The sequence below is a fragment of the Mastomys coucha genome, unplaced genomic scaffold (assembly GCF_008632895.1).
Source record: "Mastomys coucha isolate ucsf_1 unplaced genomic scaffold, UCSF_Mcou_1 pScaffold13, whole genome shotgun sequence".
In the NCBI taxonomy this organism is placed as follows: domain Eukaryota; kingdom Metazoa; phylum Chordata; class Mammalia; order Rodentia; family Muridae; genus Mastomys; species Mastomys coucha.
This window is the reverse complement of record NW_022196895.1, coordinates 72,143,724-72,167,660: the sequence shown is the minus strand read 5'-3', so window position 1 is coordinate 72,167,660 and position 23,937 is coordinate 72,143,724. Positions and strand designations below refer to the sequence as shown.

Below are 23,937 nucleotides of genomic sequence, written 5' to 3'. Positions count from 1 at the left end.
TAGGAACATCCTAAATAAATACCCATCAATACCTTAAATTATACCACTTCATAAAGAACAGTTCTAGTGACTCAGACTGTTTCATAAACTCCTAACCACCAAGAAAAAGCCTTTAGAATCAACTATAGTATCAACTGTTCTTAAAGACACTAGTATATACCATCTGAGAAATTTTCCTCATACATACAAAAAGCAATTTCCAAAGAGACCTTTCCTTAATACCGTGAGAACAGAGGAGTCCCAGCTACTTACCCAAGCTGTGATTAACGGGAGAGAGAGTAGTAGGAGACAGTTCGGCTGGAGAGCCTGAAGTGGAGGAAGAAAGTGGACATTGCTATTTCTCCAGAACTTACGATCAAGTCACAATAAAACGGTGCTGACTGCTATAATGCACACACAGACATTATTTTAGTTTAACTCGAGGAGCCGCAACACACGGGATACAAAGGGTTAAGCACTGAGTAACTTGCTTCTCTCTCATGGCACACACTGACCTGCCCTCTTACCATCCAGGTCCCCACCTAGAGCTCACTGCTGACAGCTGTTGGTGCACCTCTCCAGACGTATTCTATAAGCACAGCCAATATGCTTCTATTTTGTGTTCCTCCCTTTTCAGGACCAACAGGAATAGTGATAGACATCTGCATGAGCTGCCTCCTTAGACACCTGTGCAGATGTCTCTCTATTGTTCCTCTATGTACCTGTATCAGCTGCAGCCTACCTGGTCCCTAATGACAGGTGATTGTTTAAGAATCAAGTTGCACCTGATCAGTGTCAGTTTTTACAAGTATGTACCAGGTCTAAGGGCTAGTGCCTTTCCAGTTTTGATAGATACTGGCTAAGTTATCATCCAAAAGGCTGTACCAGTACACATTCCCATTAACACTATCAAGGCGTAACTTGGATGGCCAAGGTGTAACTGACAACAGATGCAAACATGGTCTGCACAGGTAGTTTTGAGCAGGGATGGCAGTGCATTCCTGTAGGCCCACATCCTAGGAGGCTGAAGCACAAGATCAGAAGTTTACACGTAGCCTCAGCTATAGAGCAAGTTAGAGACCAGCGTGGGTAGGCTTTTTTGAGTCAGGCTCTCAATACATAGCTCTGGTTGGCCTTGCCTCTGTCTCCTGAGTGTTGGCTGGGTTTGAAGGTGTGCACTACTATGGCAGGCTAAGAGGTCCTGTCTCAAATGGACATGTCCACTTCTCATAATTATTTATGTCTGACTTCAGTTTTGTGACGTCTGCCCTTTTGCTGACGCTCCTGTTCTGGTCATTTACCCACCTTTAGGTGGCTCGGAATACACTAAAGTAATTAAGTCTCTTCACAGCCAGGGCTGCAGAGCACGGGGTCAGCTGCTTGGTGACTTGGTGCTAGTTCTAGCATTTAATGGGCTCATGTCAGTTAAATAGAACAGCTTTGACAACAGATACACTTGTCTGTACTGTGCTTAGGGTTTTCCCACTAAGCAGGACACCTGGCTTTGAGCTGAGTCACTTATTCAGAACTTTTTCAGCTATCTCAAGTAAGACTAATAAGAACTAGTAAACACAGGAGACAGATATAAGGTTCTGTGACCAGACTTGTGGTGATTTACATGGTTTATGTCATTTTCTACAATTTGTAACAATTTCAGGTGTATGTTCCCAGCACACTTCTTAAGAGTTTATTAGATTCTGTGAAATTCCAGCAAACAAATCTGCAAGAATTCTCTATCTGCGAGGTTAACTTTAATTCTTTATTAAACTTTACAAAACTCTTCCCATTTGTGTAAATATTATCAATCGAATTCAAAAAATACAAGACAAGAGTACACAAAATGAGAGGGAAAAGCCACAGAATCAAAATTTAAACTACATTTGCTGTAAATGTTAAACACTCTTAAAACACTAATAAACATCAGCGACCCCAGGAGCAGCATCCTCTCCACGGTCACTTCCCAGGTGCAACTGTATGTGGCAGCGCGCGCGTATACACACACACACACACACACACACACAGATAGTGCACCATTGACCACTATAACAGCACAGACAACAGCATGTGCAGGACACACACACACTCACACATTCACTCACACACACACACTCACACACACACAGAGGATAGTGCACCACTGACAACTGTAACAACACAGACAACACCATGTACAGGACACACACACACACACACTCACTCTCACACACACACATATACACACACACTCACACACACACTCACTCTCACACACAGAGGATAGTGCACCACTGACCACTGTAACAGCACAGACAACAGCATGTACAGGACACAGGTGAAGTGGCAGTCACCACAAACACTGGTGGATCAGAGAGAACTGGCAGTCACTATTTTTAGAAAACAACTGTATTAAAACAATTAAGGTTTTTTTGTTGTTTTTTTGTGTTTCAATTTTGAAAATCACTGGCAAACCACAACAGGTACAAACAAGAAATTTCAAAATATGGTTGGCATGATGAACTGAAATTCACAGTATTTCCTGCAGCAGAGATAAACAACTGGAGCAGGAGGAGTTGCTTGTACTTATTTACATATCTCTGAAATACTCTTAAGAAGTAACCAGTAAACATGCTGTGTGTTAATTGTTTAGATGTGAAAAAAGAAATGCTTATTTTAAATTTTAAATCAAGCAAATAATTAACACAATTCTGTTTAAAAATAGTCTTAAACAACTAATAATTGGTCAAGGAATTATTCTTATTATAAATACTGCTGAGGAGTCTGGCCTACATGTATGTTTGTAGGGCGAAAGTCTCAGAAAGGGAGCATTGTGTGTTTTTTTACATGTCGAAGTTTACTCCCAAAATGTTTAGTTTTACCAAGAACTGACAAGCTTATAGATAGATAGATAGATAGACAGATAGATAGATAGATAGATGGATAGAGATATTTATTTATGTTTTGCAGTATCACTGTGTGGTGACATTTGCCAAATTAACAGCCTTAAAAGAACAACTCTTTTGTAATTGTTTTTGTTTAAGTAGTACATTCGAATTTTCTTTTTTTAGATTTTTAAAGATGTATTTTACATGTGAGTATACTGTCGCTGTCATCAGACACACCACAAGAGGGCATCAGATCCCATTACAGATGGTTGTGAGTCAACATGTGGTGCTGGGAACTGAACTCAGGACCTCTGGAAGAACAGTCAGTGCTCTTGTTTGTTTTTTGGTTTTTCGAGACAGGGTTTCTCTGTGTAGCCCTGGCTGTCCTGGAACTCACTCTGTAGACCAGGCTGGCCTCCAACTCAGAAATTCACCTGCCTCTGCCTCCCAAGTGCTGGGATTAAAGGTGTGTACCACTTGCTGCCCAGCTAAAGGATTCTTTAAAGATTTATTTATTTATTATATATAAGTACACTGTAGCTATTTTCAGACACCAGAAGAGGGCGTCACTTTGGATGGTTGTGAGCAACCACATGGTTGCTGGGATTTGAACTCAGGACTTTCGGAAGAGCAGTCAGCGCTCTTAATCGCTGAGCCATCTCTCCAGCCCATACATTCTTATTTTTACTCATTTTTAATATTAATTATTGTCTTTTCTCTCGCTTTTGACTTATATATTTTAAAATCTAAACAGTGTTTAGAAATCAACTGAAAACACTTTCCCCAATTTTGGGATCTTCTTTAGTGTATCTTTAAAGCTTCATTAAACTTAATTTCAAAATTCAAAACAAAAAAGTTCAATTTCCCTTTTAAGAGTATTTTTAGGGGCACAGCATAGTTGAGTAAGAAGTACAGAGAAGTCTCATATTCCTGACTCTCTCCCATGATTCCCTACTACAAGAGTAGGTAAGGTTCAACTGCTAAACATACTCTCAAGTATTGTTATCAAGAGTCCAGAGTTTCTAACGAGGCTTACTCTTGTACTTCCTCTCACTTTTCTATAGGTTCTGACAAATACATAGTGCATTTCCTCCATTTTTACTCTCACCTGGATCAGCCTCACTGCCCTATAATGTAAGGAAGTTTGCCTTTTCACAATGTGAGACTGTTGGGGTTGTACAGTGCACATGGCCTTTACAGATCACCATTATTCATTTAGTATATACCTAAAGTGTCAGCACATCTTGTCATTTCTGACACTGTCCGGGTGGACTATACTTTTTCAACATCTTGGATGTGCTCAAATGTTTTAAAACTATGAGTCAAGCTGCTAAAGGCACCCAAGCGAACGTTTTTGCGTGGAGGATGTACATGAGTAAGTACCATGGAATGAGATTTTGTTTGCACGATGAGTGTGGAGGCTGTACTACAGAGTACAGTTATAAAACAGCAAAACACACACACAAACAGAAAGAAGCAAATAGCGGACCCAGAACCAAGCCTACCTAGCTGCAGCTACAGTAGCCCAAACACGCCCTAGATCCTTATCCACACACTATGCACAGGCACACACACTTTCCTGCACACACACGCACTCACCTCACCCGCACTCTCCTCACGAGCAACAGTGCCATCAGAACCTCACACAATGCCAGAGTTGTGCTGAGGGTGCAGAAGAGTGGTAATGGGCTTGCTTAGCATGAATGACACACTGGGATTTTCTATCATCATAATTAATAAATTGATGAACAGAACTTTTTCAATCAGCTAAAGAACATATAAGATATTCAGTTAACATTCTCCTTGGTAGGGAATTATGCATGTATTTACTCTGTAGTTATAAACAATTGTTATTTTATTAAAAAAACAAAGTAAAGTGCATGTCCCAGTGCTCATGGGGAGGTCAGAGGACAGTTGTGTAGTTGCTTATCTGTTGCCCCTTCATGTGGGCTCCAGGTACAGAACTGGCTCATAGAAAAAAAATTATAAGTTATTTTCTAGTTCTTTAACTTTATTCTTTGATCTCAGTTTTGTTTGGTTTTGTTTTTTTGCTTGTTTGGGGCTTTTTTTGGTTTTGTTTGTTTTTGTAGCCCTGGCTATCCTGGAACTCACTCTGTAGACCAGGTTGGCCTCGAACTCAGAAATCCACCTGCCTCTGCCTCCCAAGTGCTGGGATTAAAGGTGTGAGCCACCACTGCCTGGCTATACACATTCATTTTATGACAACACAGCCTCATTTGATAGTTCAGATACTGCCAAGATGGGAGGTTTGCTTTTTGGGTACATTTCTGAACTTCCTCTAAGTTCGGACCCCAACAAACATACTCTTGCCACAACTGTGTTTTTCTCACACTGTGATGGGCAGCTGTTCCGTGGGCATGGGCCTTCCACGGTGCATGTGTGCTGGTTGGGAGATTCTCTCCTGCTTTGTGCCATCTGAGGACCAAACTCAGGCTGTCACAGCTGCAAACATCCTTAGCCACTGAGCCAGCTTACTAGATCCCACACTCAAGTTTTATCCTCACACACTCTTGATGTGTGCTTGGTTGAATCTAGTCTTGTGCTCTGAGATCACAGAAGGCTAACTCAATGGCCAGTTACTCAGAAGTTCGTACTTACCTGTGTCCATACTTTGGTTCAACTGTTGGTCACTTGTTTCTCCATCCTCACTGATGTATCCAGGTGGTGGTGTTTCTAGAAAAGTTTAGAACAAGTCAAGTATAGTTGATTTGATTTCTACTTTTTTTCCCAGCTACCATATACAAGCAATGAATCACTTGGAAAAGCAAAAAAGTATGTATAATCATAAAAAGCAAAACTGAGTTTGCAACTGAAGCTCTAATCCATATCTTGTAGGTGATCCATAACATGGCTTGTAACATAATCCAGCTTTCTTGGCATATTTTTTTAGGTATTATTTACCACCTGGTTCATATATCATATTTGGGGACGACAGCCAAAAACCTAAATTCATAGATGTCTCTCATACGATTCAAAGACATTGGTATTCTCATTAAAAACAAAACAAAAAAAAACTTGTGGGCATCAGGCCTGGATGGACATGCAGCTCTGATTTCAGACATACCAACGGTATCGAGAGAGATAACAGTAACATGACTCAGGACTGACCTAGCCTGAATTCTTTTTTTTTTTTTTAAAGGTCATTTATTTTATTAAATGAGTGCACTGTAGTTATCTTCAGACACACCAGAAGTGGGCATCTGATTCTACTAAAGATGAGCTACCATGTGGTTGCTGGGAATTGAACTCAGGACCTCTGTAAGAGCAGTCAGTGCTCTGAACCTCTGAGCCTCTGAGCCATCTCTCCAGGCCCCTATCCTGAATTCTAACTGAAAAAGCCCCCTCTTCCCTTGCTCAGCTTCCTAACTGCTTAACAATTCTAAATGCTTAAAGCAGAAAATAGACATAAATTACTGAAAAATTAGGATTCTAACATCATTTCCAATACATTTTCTGAATAAAATATTTATATTCAAGATGCATCTGTAGAGCTGAGTAAATTTCAAAGATAATAAAAGCATGCATATAATTTTATCATTTGTGATTTTAACGGAAAAAAACTACAAAAGATTTTCAGCAGAGTACCATTTTCAATTCTTTCCTTCTTTTTTTTTCTTTTTCAAGACAGGGTTTCTCTGTGTAGCCCTGGCTGTCCTGGAACTCACTCTGTAGACCAGGCTGGCCTCAAACTCAGAAATATGCCTGTCTCTGCCTCCCAAATGCTGGGATTAAAGGCATGCGCCACCACTGCCCTGCTTGTTTTTAATTCTTAACAGTAACTCAAAATAATGCAGGCAGTGACATAAAAAAGTTTCTGACATCAGTCAACGAGGGGGAAGGGCACCTTTAACCCCAGCATTTAGAAAGCAGAGGCAGGAAGGTCTCTGTAAGTGTGAGGTTAGCTTGGTCTACATACTAAGAACGTGTCTGTAAAAACAAACATACAAATAAACAAGCAAGCAGACTGACCCCTAAGTTCTCATTAAAAGTCAGTGTAGTAATGATAAAAGGTTTCAAGTTATTGTAATATAATCAAACAATAAAAAATAAAAATAATAATTGACATAAGCACATATTATTCTAAAGATTAAAAAACTATGAAGATTTAAAAAGCTGAGCTTTGCCAGTCTGAACATTAGTGTTTCAAAGTTCCAAGACGGAGAAAGCTCAACTTTACGACACTTCATCTCATTTTATTTCTTTACCATCCTCCATTATTATTTATCTATAAATTGATAATAAACTATCAGCACTTAAAAATTGTTAACAGTTCTTCCAAGGAGCTGGAGAGATGTTAGCAGTTAAGAGCAGATATTATTCTTACAAAGAACCAGAGTTCAGTTCCCAGCACCCATGTTAAAGGACCCAGCTCCAGGGAATCCAACACCCTCTTCTGAACTCTGCTCCAGGGAACCCAGCGCCCTCTTCTGAACTCTGCTCCAGGGAACCCAGCGCCCTCTTCTGAACTCTGCTCCAGGGAACCCAGCGCCCTCTTCTGAACTCTGTTGGCACTTGCACTCACATGCACATGGATACATAAATATATATTTTTTAAATAATAAAAATAAAAATTTTGAAGAAAATGATTTTGAAATGGAGCAAAAGTAAACCCTCTGGCCTTGCTGTCCCCGCAGCTGGTGGTATCCAGAAAAGCAATTGCTGGATTGATTTCCAATCTGCTACTTTATAAAACACTAATATTTAAATAGTTAAAAGAATAAAGAAACCACACGTCCAAGCCTCTTAACATTTGAAGACTAAGCACTGTGAAGAACGCCACTGAAGCAATTCTCTAGTGTGGATATCAGTGTGTTAGCATCATGGAATAACGACAGCTGCCACATGAAAGACCTAAACCCTACACACACACACACACACACACACACACACACACACATGCACACACACACATGCACACACACACATGCACACACACACACACACACACGCACACACATACATGCACACACACACACACACACACACACACACACACACACACACACACACACTTCACTTCTAGCCAGTTTATAAGAGGCCCAATTCTCCCAAAAAAGGAAATATTTCATTTTATGATTCTTCTCTCCTCTCACTCACTCCACTGTACTAGGATGCACATATCTACTCTTCCTTGACAATGTCACAGAAATGTTCTATACACCATTACCTGGGGCTAGAGTGGGGGTGCCACAGGATAGAGGTGCCCTGAATACACCATTACCTGGGGCTAGAGTGGGGGTGCCACAGGATAGGGGTGCCCTGAATACACCATTACCTGGGGCTAGAGTAGGGGTGCCACAGGATAGGGATGCCCTGAATACACCATTACCTGGGGCTAGAGTGGGGGTGCCACAGGATAGGGGTGCACTGAATACACCAATACCTGGGGCTAGAGTGGGGGTGCCACAGGATAGGGGTGCCCTGAATACACCATTACCTGGGGCTAGAGTGGGGGTGTCACAGGATAGGGGTGCCCTGAATACACCATTACCTGGGGCTAGAGTGGGGGTGCCACAGGATAGGGGTGCCCTGAATACACCAATACCTGGGGCTAGAGTGGGATACCATAGGATAGGGATGCCCTTAAACCTAGTCTCTTGGCCTGTTGCAATGGTGCATGCCTTTAATCCCAGGACTTAGGAGGTAGGGGCAGGTGGATCTTTGAGTCTGAGGCCAGCCTGGTCTACAGATGTATATAGATGGAGTTCCAGGACAGGCAGGAGGACTACACAGAGAAACCCTGTCTCAAAACAAACAAAGCAAAATAACAAAACCCTACTTTTTTAAATAAAGGGAGACGAGTCAGGTAGAGACTGAAAGACTGAAAATCAAGAATACAATTAATTCCTAATTAGTTTCTGTTTGTGGAAATGCAAAGAAATGGTAGATAAGAAAAGTAACAGAAAAGTAATTGTTTGTCCTAGAAAAAAACTAAGGGTTGGTACTGAACTGTGAACTATTTCTAGGCACTGAAAACAAGAGATGAAAGCAGAAGGTGAGAGCCACGAGCTGGGGCAGTGGGCAGAGTCCTCACGTAGCATGGCCACCTGTGCTGACCCCCTGCGTTTATGCAAGGGTGGGAGGGGATAGCTAAACCTACAAAGCTCTCCTACTCCTTCCACATGTGCACACATACCCCAAACACACTGCAAATAAAGTCTTTATAGCAGAATTTGAGAACTATGTAGTTGAATTCAGTCATTTAGTCATTTTGCAGTAGAAAACTCAGGAGAAACATAATTAAGCATCTTCTATTTTTCAATGTGTTGTTTATCTATAAAACTAAAATGTTATATGTACTAAGTATTCATTTACCTTAAGCATTACCAAATTACCTATGAAAAAATGACTACTTAGATGCCTGTTGATACTTGTTCCAGGGATAGTTTTCCTTCTCTCCTCCTCCTCCTCCTCTTCCTCTTCCTCCTTCTTTTTTCAAGACAGGGTTTCTCTGTGGAGCCCTGGCTGTCCTGGAACTTGTTCTTTAGAGTAGGCTGGCCTTGAACTCAGAGATCCACCTGCCTCTGCACTCTCCACCCCCAACACTAGGATTAAAGGCCTATGCCTCCACTGCCTGGCCAGGGATGCTTTCCTTAAACCATACACTACACCTACGCTCTGAAGTTGTCTCTACTTCAACAGCTTTAACAACCTTACAAGACCCTTTTTTCTACTTCTCATAGTACTTTGTCTAAAGCTACTGCAAAATAAAAGGTAAACCTTTATAATAAAAATATTATAGTTTAATTTTATAATACATTTTAATTTAATAATAAAAATATTTGTATGTAATTAAAAATAAAAGCAAATCATTTAATGTATTGAAAGCAAAATAACCACCCCACAAATCAGACTTTTCCATCCAAAGTCAAGAGCACCCAGAAAATGAAACCACATTACTAACACTTGGGCATTTGTTACAAGATTGCTATTTACCTAAGTTTTAAGAGACTCTCAAGGCAAAAGTACCTGGGATGTAATTACTCTGTGGCTCAATTCCTGCTGGGAAATTTGTGTTTTCTGGAATGGAGTGGGTGTAGTCATCCAGAGGCGGCAGTTCTGTTAGAATCTCTGTGTGCCGAGGCACTAAGACTGGAGGCAAGACTGTAAGAGTTAAAGAGATCTGAGTTAGTGGCAGAGGGGGTAAGTGAGGGGCCTTTACTCAATGCTCACTAGGTAGAAGGCTGTGCTCACTTTTCAGTCTGGGCACACTAAAGAACTGACAGTCTGATCATGGAGTTGATTTACATAACTTGTCATTTAAGTCTCCAAATTAAGGTTTATTTATTTTGGGGAACAATGTGGCCCTATCAAATACTATGTTACCATAAGAATTTATAAAATTCCATTAGAAATGTTGAGGGAGCCCAGGGGTAGCACACGCCTTTAATTCCAGCACTGGGAAGGCAGGCAGATCTCTGAGTTCAAGCCCAACTTGGTCTACAGAGAGAGTTCTAGACAGCCAAGGCTACACAGAGGAATCCTGTCTGAGAAAAACTGGTGAGGGAAATGGGAAAATGTCTTCACTAAAGTGGGATTTAGTTTTTCTTTCTAGTATGAATTTTTTTAAGGTTTTAAGCTAAATTACTAAACCAATAATAGTCCTACCACAAAGTTCACTAAATTACTTGTATAAAAATGTTGTCATTCAAGCTCTTCTGAAAGCAGTTCAAGAACAAACCATGGGGAGCAGGTGGTGGTGGAGACGTGAATAGCTCCGAGAACAGCAAACCTGAGGGGCTCCTTAGATACATGCTTTGCTGTCTAAGTATGCTCCCAAGGAATGAACATGTCCCTTTTCTAAGATACTTTTTTTCATGAAAGTTTAAAAAATAAGAAAACTTTAAAACCCCTACCAAATAGTATGCTCACTTTAACATAGTTTATTAGAATTTTATACTAAAACCTCACTGAGACACAGGAATACTAGCTTCCAGTCATCCTTTTAGTTTAAAACCAGGAAAACAAAACCAAACACCATCTACAGTATTCCTACCTGGTGTCTCAACTCTCTGGTAGTGGTAAGGATTTACACATACTTCATCTTTTTTCAGATTAAAAGCATATTCGCAGTTTTCGATTGCCTTGAGCTCATGATGACTGTGAAGGTCGGGCCAGCGCCATAGCCGGCAATATATAACATGTGGCAACCCTTTCCGATGTGAAACCTGAAGACGGCCATCAAGAGACCTATTTGGAAGCAAGGGAAAGGAGGGCACTTTAAAAAGAGAGACTAGGTGTCATCAACAGGGCAAGTTAATAAACTACGAGGACACCAAGGAGGGAGAGCACAGCCATGGGGTCAGCTTTAGTGACACCAAGGAGGGAAACAACCTGGTTTGGATTGAGCAAGCAGTGGCACTTGTGCCTGTCCTCTATCAGTGTGCATATTAACTCACGTGCCAATGCAAGGCTGGCCTTGTATGGCAAGTGATCTACAAAGTGTTATGTGGTTATACTTGAAAACTTCATCAACATTTATTTTTAAAAAGCCAAACTCTTTCAAAGGCATTAATTCTGAAGGCAACTGGTTGTCAAAAAAAGGAAGTAGTATGAAAATGGCAAATATCAACAATGATGTGACGGTAACTTACTCAGACTAATGTAACTTGTTATTTAAGTGTGACTCTTGATATCTGGGGCTTATTTATGAGGTTCACACAGAAATGCAGATGGTGATGAAATGGAATGGACAAATACCAATATGCTTAAGAGAAAATGAAGTGATTTTAAAAAAACATGACAGAAAAACAAGTTAGCCTACTGTTAACTGTGATGTAAGAGGTTCATCAAATACATACTAGTGTAAAGATGAGCTTTAGATGATAACAAGAAATTTAGAAAAAACTAGTTATGTATCTACTTAAAACTTAGGCCAGTAACAAATTTATCTAATAGTGGACTACAATAAGTATATAGTTATAAAAAGGTCTTATTCTTTACGGGACACAATAATTTAATGATTCAAAACTAAAGTTGCATTGACCAAAACATTAGCTGAAACATGAACATACTTTTAATACTGGCACGCAGATAGATCCTCTCATGCTATGCCTTACTCACTCACATTAACATCCTAGGCAGAAGTTATACTAGACAACCCAGTCGAGAGCTTCCACAGCACACCCTCCCACACGGTCTCTAGGGTCCCATGGAGGGCAGAATATTCACCTGGTTTGTTCAGAGAAGCTGTAAAGGCCTGTTGTGTCCCACTGATCTACCGTATTTGCTGTACTCAGTCCCCAAATTTCAGAGCAAGTGCTGTGCATAAATTGAAAAACAAAAAGTTGATGTGAACATGGAAGCATGGTTATTCAAAATACCATGATGCAAAGCATGGAGAATGTACAGAACACTTCCTTCACCCAGAAAATATACATAGCTTCACCCATAATGGGTCAGTACTGGCCACTATATTTTCTATATGAAGGAAGCCAATAAATGGAACATGTGACTCCAGATAAGTTATGATTATGTTTTTATATGTGAACACCAATGCTCACTAACCTAATGAGATCATACCTATAAACGTCCTTGCCAATTTCTATTCAAAGAGTTCAACCTATGCCATCAACGGGGCTTCATTTCATTATTTAGTTTAAAAAACAACAACAAAGCACTTCAGTCAACAGCTGTCAACTGGTACTTTAATACAGATAAGGTCCAGCTAAAAGCAACACTCATCACTTGGGCGTGGTAGCACACGCTGTAATCCCAGGGCATGGAGGGTACAGACAGGAGGATCAGTTCACTGCTTGCCCAGGCTAACCCAGTAAATTCAAGGCCAGCCTGGTCTATGAGATCCTGTCTCAAAATAAGTAATTAAATAAACCAGACACATCCACAGTTAATATTTCCAGGTTTTCTGTTTGTAATACTAAAAGAAATTCCATTTACTGAAAGCTGTAATTGCTTTCATGGCACTATTTATAAAGAACAAAATAACATAAACTAAAGTTATTTTAATATAACCATCTTAATTTTTTTTCACATCTCTTTCCAGAGCACAGGCAGGTCAAAGGTAGTTAACCCTGCTTCCCCTGAACTACTATTTCATGTCAGAGTCACTGTTGGCCTGTGGGAGAAGGGAAGGCTTTAAAAGGAACCTTCAGAATGGACCTTTTGATTGCCTTGTCTCGTAGCTATGAAGCTGTAAACCAGTCAATATAATTTTTGAGACTCAACTTTACTTCTCATATATTACCAAAGTCAATAAAGTCTGAGGAAAAACAGGAACATTTCTAATAACTTTTAAAAATAAACAACTGATTAAGTTTCACATATGCTCACATTTGTAAGCTAGGTGGATCAATAAAGGCCAACAGGAAAGCAAGTGCAGGCTTTCTTGAAGTTAAAGATGGTCTATTGCAGCAGTTCTCAACCTTCCCAATGCTGCAGCCCTGGGATATAGTTCCTCATGTTGTAATGACCCCAACCATAACATTATTTTCATTACTATTTAGTAACTGTAACTTTGCTGTTATAAATCGTAATGTAAATAGCGGTGTTTCTGGTAGTCTTAAGTGACCCCTATGAAAGGGTAGTTTGAGGATCCACTACTCAAAGGGGTTGTACCCCACAAGTTGAGAGCAGCTGTCTAGACTGACCCAGGACCCTTAAAACAGCTAGCCAGCTGCAGGGCACTCCTGATTTTTATAGTACACAGTAACTGGGATTGACCTTTTCCTGGAAAAGAAGAGAGAAAGAAAGAAGAGTGGGGCAGAGAAGGAGGAAGAAAAGAGCACACCTGGACACATTCCTGAGCTGCCCCAATGTGTTTTAGACAGTTTCACTTTATAGTACATCACCATACTATGGAAAGCAGAAAAAGCCAAGAAATGAGGGTGAGCTAGGCCTTCCTCTTGTGACTCTGAACTGAAGTGAATAGCATACAGCTGATTCTTTAAAAGCAATATAAAACAAGAGCATAACTGGAGGCTACTCTGTTATGGTATTGGGGAGAACATTTCACTCAGGTTCCTCTGAGAACACAAGAACGAGAATCTAGGGCACAAAGCACGTAAGAGGTACCCCCTAGGTCTGAATAAACCCAGGAATAAAGGACAATGGGTGGGAAAGTGAATGGTCCAGATGCTCGAGATGCTGCAGAGCTCAGCCTGCCCCAGCCTGACCACCATCACGCCACCATGCAGCTCACTGCTTTCACTTGGTACATTCCCTCAAACTGGAAAGACTGTTTAAAAATAGTAATTCTAGCTAGTAAAATATTTGCTTGTTTGTTTTATATGTAGCTCAGCCTGGCTTGAAACACAAAATCCTGCTTCAGCCTCCCAAGTGCTGGATCATGGTTATGTGTCACCACACCCAGCCAGAACACTTCAAAATCAGATCCACTTTGTAACAACACCTACAAAGTAACTAGTAAGTATGTGTAATTATTAAAGAAACGTTAACAAAGCTAAACACAAAGCACACGAAGAGAAACATGCCCCTAATTCATAGATTTTATGATCCAGACAAGATTTTCTAATATATAACACATAATAAGAGCCACAAGAAGGCCCAGGAGAGACTGGTCTTACCAGATTGAGAATTACACCACAAATCTGCCTGAGTTCAAAAGCACGCAAACACAAGAACATACTAACTCAAAGCAAACTGCTTCCAGTAAAGTCCAAGAGTTTCAATTAGGTTCTCCTTAAATCACAGCTCTGACCAACTAACTATTAAAGTATTTAAAGATAAATAGGAAGAAGTAGACAATGTGAAAGGTGTCGACTTGCAGATGAGTAATGCCACACTGGATGAGACCTGTATTCTAACACTTTTTACTTGAAGGCAGTCTCCAGCCTCAGGGATTCAGGACAACTAGAACATATGCAAAAAACTGTAGTTTAGCTGTAAATAAAGGAACCACAGGGGAGAAATCTTCAAACGATAATGACCTCTGCCCAAATCCTTGACCGACACATATGGATAGACCATGAGGGGCTAACTGATGAAACCAGCACTTGGCACAGTGCAAAGATCTGAGAATCCAGCCTCTGCCACAGCAGAAGTCAAGTCTAGACTGGGAAGCTACTAGACACCTGCTAAAACAAAACACAGTCTTCAGAGGGTGTACAGCAGAATTCCAAGTTTCTACAATGCTGTTTCACATAACTAGTATACAACTAAAAGCCACACAATTAAAAGGTAACAGAAACAATTGGAGGAGAGCTTTAAAGTAATTTTTATGAATATGTTCCTGAAATCAATGAACAGATTAGGAATCTCAACAAATGTAAACTACAGAAATGCTTAAACTGAAAATTACAAACTCTGAAATAAAAAGCCCAATGGCCAAAGGATGTATCAGTAAATTTATACATTAGCAGAAACAACCTAACCAAGAATAGTAAAAGACTTGCAAACAAAATGAAGCAGGAATTATGTGCACAGTTGTATAATAAAGAGAAAAAAAAAACCCTGAAATAATAAATTAATGGCTAGGGAAAATGGCCAAAGCATTTTCATGTCTTAAAACATTCCAACGTAATAAAAAACTAAACTGAAACACCCAAGAGGCCTGGCGAACACCAAAGAATTCAAACTACCTAACAAGTTACGACAGGCACGTCTTCTCTTAGAATCTGCTACCAATCTCTCCTAACTCTCAGGAGCTCCTCTGGTAAAGACCCTCAGGCAGACAATTCCTCTAAAGGCCCTGCCCCTACTCCTGAAACAGTCAGTCTCTACCCTGAGTAGGTACCAAGTTAGCCCACAGAGGAGCCTGCTTGGTCTGACACCAATGGCTCTTCTATTACCCACCCACCTGTCCCTGCCTGGGTCCCTACTTGTTCTTCCTTTAATAATCTGTCACCTCAAGACAAAACTGAAACCACACCTTCCCTGTGAAACTACAAAATAACACCCATTCTTACTGCCTTTACAATCTGTCTGCTTTATTTTGGCAGCAGCCTAGGAAGAACAATCCATTACATACAGAGACAGAAGCACAATCTCTCTTAAGAAACAATGAAAGCTGGAAAACAATGGAACATCTTTATGCAAGGGAAAAAAAAGAACTTTTGGGCCCAGCAGATGGCTCAGAGGTAAGAGCACTGACTGCTCTTCAGAAGGTCCTGAGTTCGGATCCCAGCAACCACATGGTGGCTCACAACCATCCGTGATGAGATCTGACACCCTCTTCTGGTGTGTCTGAAGACAGCTACAGTGTACTACACCGAAGGGGTGGGGGGCAGAGAGAGCAGAGGTCCTGAGTTCAATTCCCAGCAGCCACATGATGCCTCATAGCCATCTGTACAGCTACAGTGTACTCATACACATAAAATAAATAAGTAAATCTTTTTTTAAAAAAAAAGAAAAGAAAAAGAAAAGAACTTTCAACTCACAAGCCCATAAACAAGCAAAGTAGCCTTTGCAAAGTCAAGGCACAGATATGTTCTGAGGATCAAAAACTCAACCAACTTGTTTCTGGTAGACTTTGCAGAAAATAAATACCAAAGGAAAAGAAATACTTCAGGATAAAGAAAAACTATAACAGAAGAAAATCTAGTATCATGAAAAAAATTAAAAGCTAAAAATGTTAATAGGTAAATATAAATGGTGGTATTTTTTTCTTATAATTCCTAAGAAAGAGAGGGTGTAGAAAAATTTGCAACCACAGTAGATAAACAGAATTGTAAAAGTAACTGCACGATTACAAAGCTAAGGAAGGAACTAAAACGCCAAAAGACCAAAAATAATAATAAAAAAAAGCCTCCAAAGAGATACGACAGAAGAAATACAAAGAACCACATAGAGTAATACACAACAAAGCCCAAATGATATTTAAATCCAGTCATAGCAACAGTAATTAACATCAATATACCACTTCCAAGGGAAGGTGGAGAGTAGCCATATGCAAACAAAGAATCCATACAAAAATGATGTATTTTAAATAAAGAACAGTTTAATGAGCTGTGCCTACACGGACAGTGTTTAATGAAACAGTAGAGTACTATTAGGCTGGCAGAACAGAAACAGCACAGGTAGTTTAGGAATGAAGCTACAAATATCCTTGGTCTTATCCTGGCTGGAAGCCAGAAATGGTACAAGTATTTGGGGATTTACGATGATCCCTGGACTGGTTTCTCAATTCTTGAGGTGGGGATCGTTACAAGGGTGAACAGCTTTAGGAGACACTGAGGATGGGGCATCCTTCCTCAACCTCCCAAGGGCAAATGTCCTAACTGCCTCTCCTTACCTGCCCCCTCCCCATCAAATGAAGAGAGTATTTATCCCTGTGTGTAACATGGCACTCCAACCTACTTCAAAGATTAGATGAGCACATACTATTGTCTTCCTCTTAAGTGGTAATCCAGCTGGGCTTGTCAATCACCTGGCTGGAAGTCCACTTGAGAAAGGTGACTTCTCTGAGGACATGATGAAGAGATCAAAGAAGGGGCTAGAGATGGCTGGTTAGTCCTTGTTGCTATTACAGAATGCTTCGGCTCAGTTTCTAGCACCCATACAGTGGCTTACAATCACCTCTAACTCAAGCTCCAGGGGATCAAACACCATATTTCAAACTCTGTGGGCACACACATGGTACATACATGCAAGCAAAACACTCATGTACATAAAACATTCATATACATAAAATACACAAATCTTTCGGGGTAGAAATCATTCCTTTACTGCATACGTGCTGGTCATCTTGGGAACTCTCCTTCCACGAAGTCACTTACAATGCTTCCACCATGCAGCACACTCTGGGACATGCACTCTTTCCTGTTACCCAGGAAAAGGGAAAATTACTTTCCCTTTTCCGTCTTTTCCATGTCCGTGCTCTTTTGGATACCAGCTAAAGCCTGAGCATGCTTTCCTGAGGTCCTTAGGACTTCTTCACTTCGCCTGAAGCCCTTTCCCTCTTCTGTCTCCACGTGTCTGTCTGTCTCTCCCTCTCTCGTAATTGCCAGTTTTCCTGTCCTAGTCTTCTCTGAACTCATACTAAAAGTGTCCTTGAGCTTCCTTCCAAGTATGTCTATAAGTTCCTACTGACAAGACTTAGAATCCAAAAGAGATAGCCCCAAATTCCATAATAATAACACTTAAGACTAAAGGTAAACTATTTAAGACAAAGATAAAAAATCTCAAGTCAGACCCAAGATACATGCTGGCTGGGGAATAGCTGAGGGCAGGTGCTCTGTACCCTGCGGAAGGCCATGCTCTACTCCTACCAGGTAACACAGGAACCCAGTTACCACAGGGGTGACATAACAGGAAGAAAAAACCTGACAGATCAGTAAGAAATCAATATGGGAACAATCTCAGTCATTCTTTAAGTAGACAGGACACACACACCCTACTCACCTGCAAGTCACAGAGGACCTATACAGTTTACAAATTCAAACACACACAAAGTATTTAAACACACACAAAGTATTTAAACACACACACACACACAGACACACACATCCTACACACATGCTGGGGCCATAAAAAGTCAATTAACTTTATAGAATAACTAAGTGAATCTAAATGAAAAAAGAAATCACAAAATACATTTTAAAATATTTTAAATGATAATGATACAATATAAAAATGTTGGAGAGGTGGGTGGGCAGTGCAGCTTAAAACACTTCAAAACAAGCAATTTTGAGGCCAGGCGTGGTGGTGCAGGCCTGTAATACCAGTTACAGTTGAGGAGGCCGAGGCAGGAGAATTCTAAGTTGACTACCTACCATGGCAATTTTGTGAGAATTAACATGAAGGTTGGGACACAGCTTAGTGGGGGATGAGGGGAGGGAGCTGACCATGGGTTCAATTCCCAGTACTCAAAAAGGAAGGCCCTGGGTTCAATTCCCACTCATTTAAAAAAAAAAAAAAAAAAAAAAATCAAATTATTGTTATAAAATTTTACAGAAAATGATGTGAGACCAACATTGGATGGCAGGTCCTACTTGGTACAACAAAGAAAGAAAAATTAAAAACAAAAACTGTAGAAAAGGAAGAAATATTAACTGCTTCTACCTAAACTTTATACAGAAATCCTAGGGTATCTATGAATACCCTGCACAATGGACCAGTGAACTGAGCAATGTTGTAGGATATAAAAGAAAATGATAAAAATCCACTGTATCCCCAATACCCCAGTAATAAGTATAAAACGGTAAAACACTTAGAAAAAGATTCAACAAGACACATAAGACTTCTTTAGCAGCAGTCAAAAAGAGACATTTTTACAAGCTGTAAATATAAATTACATTCACAGATAAAATGACTGCATATCATGATGCCTAGTTTTCTTTAACATGGTCCATGTCTTTCATGTCTTTCCAATTTATTACAGTCATTACCTCTGTGAAACACTTGTGACACTGCAGTTGATGAAACTAATCCAAAGTGTATGAAAGTACAAAGAATTCAAGTACAAGGAATTCAAATGTGAGGATGAGTGCCGTGAGACTGAATCCAGGGTTTCTCCATGATGAACACACTGTACTAGTGCACTAGGGAAGCACTCTGCCCCCCACGCCAGCTCTCCAAGGACTCTGAATAACAATAATAGTGACATACTGATGAATCTCAGAAATAAGTATTCTGCTGACCAAAAGAAGCTCAACAGTTAAGACTAGCTATTGAATGGATTCATTTACATGAAATCCAACAAGGGGCAATACACTGAAGTCAATTCAAACATTGCTTAGTAGCAGAACCACTGGGAAAGAACTGTCCAGGTAACCGACAGGTTTGTATGGCACATTGATACACTCATATGACAAACCTAATTTGTCTCAACACATGATACACTTCATATACAAAAATTTTATGAAGTTAAAAAAATAAGCCAGAAATGGTGGCCTATCTCTGGAATCTAAGCACCTAAGACACTGAGACAGGACCTAGATCCAGTTCACACCAGGCTGAAACCTACTCTGGAAAACAGAGGCAGGGACATCCCTCACACCAAACTTCTTTTCTATCCATTTAAATGGTATCACTGGAAATCAAAAGAGCCTGCTGTACAACAACAAGGGGTTTGCGATTACTACAGACAGCGAGAGGAAGGTATGAGCATCCTGCAATGGGAAAATCAAGGAGCCTAAACAAGCAGGTGTTTGTTGTTGTTTCTATTTTGTGGTACTGCATGGTTGAAAGTGTTATTGTCTTTTAACAATGATAGCAATACCAAATACATCAACTCTACATTCACTAGTCTGACGGCCTAACTTCAGGACATCTGTAAAACAGCTTAGCTACTGAAAATTATACCAAAAGAAATGGTCTACTGACTTCTGTTTAACCAAATTTAACACTGCTTATTAATGCAATTTAGAAAGAATATTACAATATGTTGAAGTAAGCTGTACTAGACCACAGACCATCTACAATGATCCTACAATGTCCCTGCATTACTACAAAGTCAGATGAGAAAGTGTTACATCAAATGCAAAGCCACACAAGTTCTTTGTATGGAACAGGTTCTCTAGAACAAATTATCACACGTGGATTATATTGCTTTTGTGCTTCTATATTCACCCTGAGGGGGAAAAAAACAGTATGGAGAAATGAAATGGAACATCTATTAAAATCTCAAGGACACAAACATGACAACCATATCCGTCAGCATACGTACATACTAATTATCACTGCATGCATGAAATTATTTAGCAATAAGCTCAAAAGAAGTCCTGATCACATTTCCCTCTTAATCACATTTACAGGAAGTACTATAACTAACACATTTAAAGTTTTCCTAGGTCTGCATAATGGTTCAGTAGAAGTACTGGCCACAAAAGCCTGACAAGCTGAGTTCAATCCCTCCATGTACAGGTGTCCAGTTATGTAATCCCAGTACTGCGAAGGTCAGGTGGGAGGTGGAGACTGAAAAATCTCCTGGCAAGCTCCAGACTGGCAGGCAGGCCAGGTCACAGTAGACTCTGCTCCAACCATGTGGAAGGAAAGGACTAACTCCTGAAAGCCGTCAGACATCTACACCGTGGCATCCATGCTCACAACACCCACCCACCAAACAAAAAAACTAACACAATAAGCTTACATTTGAAGCTCAATTTAAAATTCAAATCTAACACATTTATAAGATGTATCCTAGAAGACATATTTTATTAACTAACATTTTGTACATTTCAAATATCCACAAACACGTTTGTATTCATATATTTTTAAATGTATGCATATACATATTATTGAAGAATAAAAAGAAGCAGTTAGAACTCAGTTCAAGAAAGTACTCACTTGGTTCTGGACCTCCTGGTATACAAACTTGCTATGCTAGCACTGAAAGCCACCAGGAAAAGTTTCAGGTTTTAGGCCAGCCTGGGTTACATAGCAAATTCAAGCAAGCCTGAGCTACAAACTGAGGTCTTCTTCCAGTTGTAGCATGTTTACCTAGCATGTGCAAGGGCCTTGGGCTCCATTTTCAGTGTAAACGGAAAAGAAAGGCGGAAGGGAGAAGGGGGAAGGAAAGACCAGGAGAGAAGCAGTCACTCCTTTTATCTAGCACTCAGATGCAGGTGGATCTGAGTTCAAAGTTGGAAAGGAGTTGAGGAGAGGGGGACAAAAAGAAAAGAAAAATGAGCACTAACTTTGGGCAAAAGAAGACATAATCCTCAGAACCCAGTAAATCTTTAAACTGCTTTTACTATTCATGTTATCTGCATGGTATACAACAGTAAACAGCCGCTGTTTATTTGTTTTTTATAACTTTTGTTAAAAGAGAATGTTTTTTCTGCATATCCAAATGGGTAAGAATATAGAGTACCCCATGGAAAAATTGAAGTAGGTTGAAAACAGCAAATTGAAGGGCGGGGGAGCTGCGCACATATGCAGGCCAGAAGACAGCCTTGGGAGTTATTTTCCATGAGCTATGTCACCTGCTGACACCAAAAGACAACCAAGTGTTAGTCCTCTCCATTTTTTTTTTTTGGCAACAAGGCATCTCAGACACTAACTCATGTGGCCACTAGCTTCTGGAGACTCCTGCCTCCACCTCCCACCTCCCACCTCCCAATGAGGATATGCTCTGGCAGCAGACTCTGCTGCTCCTGCCTTTGGTTTTTACATGGCTTCTAGGGATCTCTCCAACCAAGGCCACCTGATGTTCATGACAGGCTCTCTCACCGGCCTGAACTCACCTAGTTGTCTAGCCTGGCTGTCAGCTGAGCCCCAGAGTTTTAGTGTTCTCTGCCTCCCTTCCCCAAAAAGTGCTGGGTGGATCTCAAGTCCTCGTGCTTGCTTCTGCTTTCTCCCTAGTCCCTCCATAGGCTCACAGTCCTTCTATGGCATCAAGAAAAGTTTTGAAATCCTTATCTTGACAACTTAGCAAAAGATAAAGGTAAACAATGAGTAAAAAAACACTAACAAAACCCAAATCTACTGTATTAAAATGTTATCATATGCCATTTTATAGTTGAAGAAGCTACAATGTAAGCTGGGGGCAGCAGCACATCCCTTTAGCCCCAGCTTGGGGAGGCAGAGGCAGCTCAATCTTTCACTATGTGTTTGAGTTTTGGGGACTAAGCTCAGGTTGTTGAACCTTAGGCCTGGTGGCAAACACTTTTTACCCACTAAACCACTTCCTCAGGCCCCAAATATGCTTCAATATATTTCTTTTTATGCCAATACCACACTGAAGTATTAAAGCCCATTAACTAATACAAGTGAGAGCTTCAACTAGGACACACTGATTTATCTGTCAATTTATCATCTGGCAGTTTCAACATCTAAGGTATTGTCTTGGTTGGCCACTCCAAAAGGAAGAGACAAGTTTTCTTTCCCTGCAGTTCAGTAATTCAGGATTGCAAGCTGGACCTGATGGAGTCTGTGATGACTCTATGGTAGAATCACTTTCTTCTACTATCAATCCCAGTTTTGTTGGCTGGAATCAAATGGACAGAGACACAGTGGGTTCTGCACTGGAACTTCAGCTATCCTGCAAAAAGTAAAACCTACCAGCCCATTTGCTGTCTTCTTCTACCTGGCAAGTGCTATCTACTGTGTCTGCTCTCGTTTCTCTCCCACCTTATACTGCTTCAGCTCCATGCAGCTCATTAGGTCACAGGATCAGTGTGAAAGAAGACATACCTTGGTTATGCTAAATAAAACTGATTCTTCCTTGCATTTCCCTTTGATTTCTCTTAGCAAAACTTTAGAATGTCATATAGAGAGATCTTCTATATTTTAAGAAAATTGTATTCCTAGGTATTTTTGTTTGTCTGAGTTGGTATTTATAAAACTATTACTGGCTTCAGACAGGTAGGAAAGTCTGTAAGGGACAGCCTTGCTGAATTTATTTACATGCTTTCTCCTTGCCAATCATGTCACGAAAAGAATAGTGAACCACTCCATCTTTCTTTCCAATAACTCACTGAACTGATCAGTTCCTCCACAGAAATAATGAACTGAGACCCAGGAATAGATATTTTTGTGTGGTTACTGATCTTAGAGAAATGAAGGTCTCCTGAACTAAATGTGTAAACGCCATCTCTTCTTCTTCACTGTCCTGGTCAGACAGCCTGCAGTCTGCTGGAGTCTAAACAGACTGGATCTTGTTAAGGTGCTTTTGACCTGAACCTTCAGGTTTCTCTGTTGTTAAACCAGCAAGTTGCAATAATTAAATTTTGAAAGCTACACATTAATTTTGCACTGTGAGTATAGTGCAAACTATACTCTAACACCTGTTCCCTTCTTTGGTTTGGCACAAACCTTCCTTGATGTTAAAGGACTCCAAAGGGCACCTGTCCCCAGCATTGTTCATGTCTAACTTTAAGTGTTGTCACAAAACTATCTGAGATCCTCCAAAATCATGGATGTTCCCTGATTTTGAAAACTAACAACAGGTCTCCCATAAACATACAACATCCTTGGCCATGGAAATGATCTTCTATCAAGTCAAAAAATGGTTTGTGGGATTACTTCAAGCCCTTTGAAAATTAACTTTTTAATTAAAAAAATATAGCTAATGTTGAAGAGTACAAAGACTTTAACTTTAATAATACAGTGCGTGGTTTTCAAATTTAATTTTCTCATATAGTTTAAACAATTCAAAAAACAGTATCCCAAATTGAAAAAAAAACTAATAAAAAATGCATCATTTAACTTTCAAATT

General features: G+C 40.1%; 1 protein-coding gene across 5 annotated transcripts in view; it reads right to left on the bottom strand.

Annotated features, from left to right (window-relative positions):
- Nucleotides 1-23,937, bottom strand: part of Smad2 (SMAD family member 2) — a 67,461-nt gene that overhangs the window by 10,378 nt on the left and 33,146 nt on the right. For 3 of the 5 annotated variants that reach the window (XM_031366064.1, XM_031366066.1, XM_031366065.1), the window contains exons 3-7: nt 12,033-12,122; nt 10,858-11,051; nt 9,831-9,965; nt 5,460-5,534; nt 253-306 (exon numbers count right to left, since the gene is read on the bottom strand). In XM_031366064.1, coding sequence (XP_031221924.1) covers nt 253-306; nt 5,460-5,534; nt 9,831-9,965; nt 10,858-11,051; nt 12,033-12,122 — 548 coding nt within the window. The remainder of the gene's footprint in view (nt 1-252; nt 307-5,459; nt 5,535-9,830; nt 9,966-10,857; nt 11,052-12,032; nt 12,123-23,937) is intronic. The other 2 variants (XM_031366067.1, XM_031366068.1) reach the window with 2 other exon arrangements.